This window comes from Leucopleurus acutus, assembly GCF_964270905.1.
Source record: "Leucopleurus acutus genome assembly, chromosome: 19".
Lineage (NCBI taxonomy): Eukaryota > Metazoa > Chordata > Mammalia > Artiodactyla > Delphinidae > Leucopleurus > Leucopleurus acutus.
In genome coordinates, this window is record NC_139161.1 from 30,633,605 (window position 1) to 30,639,604 (window position 6,000).

At 58.1% G+C, this 6,000-nt stretch overlaps 1 protein-coding gene across 1 annotated transcript in view; it reads left to right on the plus strand.

Moving 5' to 3' along the window:
* Nucleotides 1–5,783, plus strand: part of CUEDC1 (CUE domain containing 1) — a 75,460-nt gene extending 69,677 nt beyond the window's left edge. Inside the window, exons 8-11 of the mRNA XM_082860239.1 lie at nt 361–454; nt 1,767–1,825; nt 2,666–2,736; nt 5,143–5,783. Of these exons, the coding sequence (XP_082716365.1) occupies nt 361–454; nt 1,767–1,825; nt 2,666–2,733 (221 nt within the window). The 3' untranslated portion in view covers nt 2,734–2,736; nt 5,143–5,783. The remainder of the gene's footprint in view (nt 1–360; nt 455–1,766; nt 1,826–2,665; nt 2,737–5,142) is intronic.
* Nucleotides 5,784–6,000: the final 217 nt, after the last annotated feature.

Sequence of the window (6,000 nt, forward strand, 5' to 3'; positions counted from 1 at the left end):
TTCAGAGAAAATCTCGGATTAGTCATGGAAATCCCAGAACCAACCCTGGAGGTGGAGAGGGGAGAAGGGGAGGTGGCAGGAAGAAAGCCAAGATGTGAAGCCGTCTGTCACAGCTGGGGAAGGAGGAATACCCCGATCTCAGCTGCTGGCTGCGGTCCCTGGCCAGGCGCTCGGTGGCCTGTGCTGCCTCTGCCGGCCGACCCAGGATGGCAGCCTCACTCCGCCAGGGCACCAGCCTGACCCCGGTCTGCGATTGCTGTCACCTCTTCCCCTCCCCCACCAGCCTGCCCACCTGCCCCAGTCCTGGGGGGCAGCTACCTGCTGCTCTCGCTGCCGGCTCACAGGTCTCTCTGTCCCTAGCCACCCGGAGGAAGCTGTTTGAACTGGCCAGGGCCTTCTCGGAGAAGACCAAGATGAGGAAGTCAAAGAGGAAACACTTGTTGAAGCATCAGTCGTATCCTTTCCAGCCTGGCACTGGGTGGCAGCGGTGGGTGCTAAGGGTGCTGAAAACCCTGGGCTGGAACTCCCTGAGGCTGCACCCTCCCCCGGAGTGGGACCGGGCCATGTGACTCTCCCCTCTCCCACCCTGGGCCCTGCTGCCAGCCTGGCGCTGCCCTATCTCATTTTTTTTTTTTTTTTTTTCCCGGTACGCGGGCCTCTCACTGTTGTGGCCTCTCCCGTTGCGGAGCACAGGCTCCGGACGCGCAGGCTCAGCGGCCATGGCTCACGGGCCCAGCTGCTCCGCGGCATGTGGGATCTTCCCGGACCGGGGCACGAACCCGTGTCCCCTGCATCGGCAGGCGGACTCTCAACCACTGCGCCACCAGGGAAGCCCTGACCTATCTCTTGACACCAGTGTTGAGTCCCATCACCAGGCATGGGGAACAGGCCAGTGTAGGCCCCTGTAGGCTCAGAAGTTGTCCTACCACTTTTTAACTTTTTGTCTGGGGTAATCTGCGTCTTGAGAGAAAACTTCGTCCTTCCATGGAAATAAGCAAACCTTTTCCTAATTTCTTTTTTTTTATATAAATTTATTTATTTTATTCGTTTTTGGCTGCATTGAGTCTTCGTTGCTGCATGCAGGTTTTTCTCTAGTTGTGGAGAGCGGGGGCCACTCTTCGTTGCGGTGCGCGGGCTTCTCACTGCGGTGGCTTCTCTCGTTGCAGAGCACAGGCTCTAGGCGCACAGGCTTCAGTAGTCGTGGCTCGCGGGCTCCAGAGCGCAGGCTCAGCAGTTATGGCGCACGGGCTTAGCTGCCCCACGGCATGTGGGATCTTCCTGGACCAGGGCCCGAACCCGTGTCCCCTGCTTTGGCAGGCGGATTCTTAACCACTGCGCCACCAGGGAAACCCCCCTAATTTCTTAAGTTGAATTTATCCACAGACCTTTCCACCTCCTCAATTCACGTGTTGGCCCTGCCTTCTCACTCTTAGTTCCTCCAGTAAAAATATGGTTTTCCACAATTTTACCCAGACTTCCATCCATGCTTGTCAAACAGGGCCCAGGATATTATTATAGAAGCTGCGCAGCCAAAGGAGAACAGGGAGAAAGTTCCTTCTCTGTCCCCAGAGAGGGGAGCTGGGGGAGAGAGTCAGCACCTGGCTGCTCAGCCGACCCCAAGAAAAGGAGTCTGCAGCAGGTATTGGGGAGTGTGGGGGGATAAGGCTGGTGTGGTGAAGGCCTCCTGAGCTTGGGGCGGGGGTAGAAGTCCAGGGACAGGGAGTGCCCACCCATCCCTGGGACAGTTTTCCTGAATGGCCCGGCAGACTGGGGGCTGCGGCATCAACAGCCAATCTCCTGGACGACGTGGAGGGCCACATTTGTGGTGAGGCGGGGAGGGCAGGGAAGTCGGGGCTCTGAGTTGCCTGTGTTGGGTGGTCCTCCAAGAGGAGGGCCTGGGTGTTTCACAGGTGAACCCAGACTGTAAAGGAGGGGACACCGAACCTGGGGGACATATCAGGGTTGGTGGGCAGGCGACCCAAGGAAATGGGTCCCCCTCGTGACTTGGTCCATATCGCCCCTCCCCTCCACTCCTGAAAAGGGGCCCAGCCACATCTCCACCTAAATCTTTACCTGGAGCACAAAGCACCGAGTGCTGTTTCTGGGGAATATTCTCTGGGGTGTGAGGGGACAGACAGGCCCACCCACATGGAAGGGCCTCCCCTTGAGAGCCACGCGCTGGGCAGTTTCAGTGTCTGGGGCCCAGAGGCCTTCCAGCGTTCATTCAGTCCCTCCCAAAGGCATGTGGGCCAGCAGACACTGCCTCAGATCTTCCAAGGCCCACAGCTGAACCCTGATCCTCAGGCCTCAGAGCAGAGGAGCCCTTTGGTGTCAGGAGACATCCAGAAACAAGGGCTAGAAGGGCCTTGGAGGTCATCTGGACAGTCCAACTTCCCCATCTCATTTTATAGATGAGGAAACTGAGGGAAGAACTTGTCCAAGGCCTCAGAGCTCATCGATAGAGACAGAGCAGCAGACAGGGGTCCTAACCCCGCACTGTGCCCAGTTGCCCCTCACCAGACCTGCGCATCGCTCCCGGGGATCAGCGTGTGCCCTGGCAAACAAGGGTGGAGAGAGTTGGCTCAGCTGTCTTGCCCAGCCTGGGAGACGTGTCTGAGTGAGGCCGTGCAGGGTGGAGGGTGAGGTGCTTTCCTCTGCTTTTCAGACGAAGACTTCCGGGGAAGGCGACAGGAGGTGCCCAAGGTGGAGGAAGCACTAAGGGAAGGACAGTAAGAGGTAAGGTGCAGGACTGCCCTGCCCCACACCCCAGAGGGTGGTCTTCCCCGTGGTCCAGAGGCATCAGGCTCAGGCAACTAGATGGCGCAGGTCCGGGGTGTTTTCCCTTGTTACGGCGGGGGGCGTGCGCATGGGGGAACTAGTGTTCTGCGTTATTTATTCATTTGACAGAAGATAGTCACACCTATGCCAGATGCTAGGAACAGGAAGAGAAAAACCAGCTTTGACCTTGAATAGTTTACAACACAGTTGAGAAGAGAGTCCAGGATACACACAGCACACTAATTTAAGAAAAACTGAGATGGCCTCACCGGCCACGTCCACACAGAACTCTGCCATTGCCTCGGGTTTTGGTGGTTGGGAAGATGAGGGAACGGCCCCTCTCAAGACAGCTCTGTTTCTGGCTGGAGCCATGGGCCTCCAGGCTGCTTTTCCTCCTCTATCCCAGTGCATCCCTGGGGAAGAAACAGGGAATGTCAACACCTCCTCAAGGGCTCAGGGGAACCTGTCCCTCTTCCAGCCCCTCCCCCATCAGGAAGCTGCCTGCTCACCCTGCCCCCAGCCGCTGTCCTGGTCCCAGGGGTCAGCTATCTTCAGGGCTTTTTTTTTTTGCGGTATGCGGGCCTCTCACTGTTGTTGCCTCTCCCGTTGCGGAGCACAGGCTCCGGACGTGCAGGCTCAGCGGCCATGGCTCATGGGCCCAGCCGCTCCGCGGCATGTGGGATCTTCCCGGACTGGGGCACGAACCCATGTCCCCTGCATCGGCAGGCGGACTCTCAACCACTGCGCCACCAGGGAAGCCCTACAGGGCTTTCTTGAGCTCACGGTGTGGCAGGTATGGCCCTGTTTCAGGCTATGTAGAAATACTTGCTACCCTCAGGGTAACTGTAGTGGAGGGGAGAAACCAGGGTGGGGAGGACACAGCCAGGAAGAGTACAGGCGCCCTCTCCCCTCAGCCTGGGCGGCTGGCCTTCACGTCACCTCTAGTTGACTCGCCACCCTCCACCAGGCCCTTCCAGACCTGTTCTGTTCTCTCAGGCTCTCCTCACCCATGTTGCTGCACCCAGGCTTCCCAGGTATCCGGAATGCTGAAATAAAGCCAGCCGAGGGGAGGACCCCCGCCTCTCGTGCAGTGTCGCTACCACTTCCTTCCCACTGGTCCCCCGGGAAACGTGCTGGCCCAAAGCCACCCCTTATCAGGACCTTCCTCATAATTTCTTTCTTTCCTGAATCTTCCAGCTTTTCCCTTTCCTTCCTCAGGTCTACATCCTCCTCGTCCCATCTTAAAAACCAAGAGTCCTCAACATTTTCCATCATCACCCAGTTTGCAGAAAAGTGCATCCTCCTTCACCCATTGCCAGCTGGCACCCCCACCCCCAGCCCCAGACTGACTCAGGATCACCTGCCAGGTCCTGGGCCTTTTCCTGTCCTGCATCCTCTGGTGCTGTCTCTGCACGCCATGCCCGTCGTCTCCCCTGAAACTGCCCTCCCTTGGCGCCTGTGGCCCCAGGAATCCTGGATCCCCTTTCTCTCTGCCTCTGATTCTCTGTGCGCTTTTGGGCTCCCGTGGCTCCTTCCACTCCCGCAATCCCAGCTCTCCCCGCAGCTCTGGGCTTGACCCTCTTCAAAGTCTCCTTACTCCCTCTCCCTAGCGGTGCCGCCAGCCTCTCTTACAGCATCAGCAATACTTTTGTGCAGCTGGTTCCCAAATCCGGATCTCCCTCTTAGTTCTCCAAATCCACTCCACGGCCCCAGCTGTGCCCACGATGGTCTTTCTAGCCCTGGCTGTCAACTCACTGAAAGCTAGACAGTCCCACTTCCGATTTCCCCGGTTCGTTTCTCTTCTTTACTCCTCGCATCACTGCCCTGGCAGACTCTCATCGCCTGGTTAACAGCTGCTGGTCTCTTCACTGCCCCTGCTCTGTTTACCCATCAGCAGGACACCACTACAGTTCCATTTCTCCCTTGCTCTCTGAATGGGTCTTCCGAGCGAAGTCTCCTCAGCTTGGTGTGGGCGTCCCACCAAATTCTGATCCCATTTTACTTTTCTGCCCCTACAGGTGCCCTTGGTGTAGCTCAGCTGGGCTACCGCTGTATCACAGAACAGGCCAGGCACCCAGGCACACCTCTCAGCCCTTCACAGACAGCTGCTTCACCCCACCCGCCCCACTCCATCTCTAGCTGCCAGAGTCCCTGCTGTTTTGCAAGTTGTAATGTTTCTAGGAGCTTGGATTGGTGGGTGTGGCCGCAGGCAGGGTTCCAAGGCTGACATAGAGTCCCTGGGGGAAGGAGAAGCCTCCTGTCTTTAGAAGCTTCTGCCCAGAACCATCTCTCCAGGAACCAGTGGTGAGGAAAGACCCCTGGGCTCCACTGAAAAAGACTTCTCCCATCCCTTTTTCCTGCCAGATGTAGCAGTTTCTCCTCGCCGGAGACCATCTGACCCGGTAGAGGCAGCCACAGAGCAAACCGGCCCTCCGCTGAAGAGCCCAGCTGCAGCCGGACGGATGGTGCTTGAGTTCTGAGGCCCAGTGGTTCTCCAGCCACAGTCCAGCCCAGCCACTGCCACTGCCACTTCCCAAGGGACTTAGAACTTCGGAGTTGCATGCTGTGATTGGAGGAAGGGCCTGAGGGTGGAGGCAGCAGCCAACCACAGTCCCTTTCGTAGCCAGGCTGTTCTGTGGGGAACGAGTGGAAATGTAGGATCTAACCCCTCTTCTTAAAAAAAAAAAAAAAAAAAACCACCCAGAAAACTGGCGAAGGTTGGAGTACCCAGAAGGGGAGGATGATCCCACCAGAGGCTCGTTGGCCTGAAGGTGGAGCCCCTGCCCCCCTCTTGTCCTGGTCTCTCCTGTCGGGCCACAGACACTGCCTGATCCCATACCCCCATCCGCAGCTCCCTTCTGGGCACCTAGGGTCCTTTATTCCCATGGCCTTCTGCATCTCAGTCTTTCCCCAGGGGTGCTGGTCCTTGGCACTCCCCTGCACGGAGCTCTGGGTGAGAAAGCCCTGGGCAGTCACTCGGGCCCGCTCTGAGGAGTGATGGGCCACCGCAGAGAGGTATCTGCTGAGTACCCTGCCTGGGCCCCTCGGGCTGCCTCTGTTAGGGGCTGGCAAGGGCCCCCAGCAGGGATGGGGAGGCTGGCCACCCCGGAGCTGGCGGATTCTAGCTAGGCAGGGGTAGTGTTTACTCTGACAGAAGACAAAAGTCAGTCCTGGATGGGATTCTGTAGTCCCACGACAGTGGGGGCTCCAGGGGCTCTGACT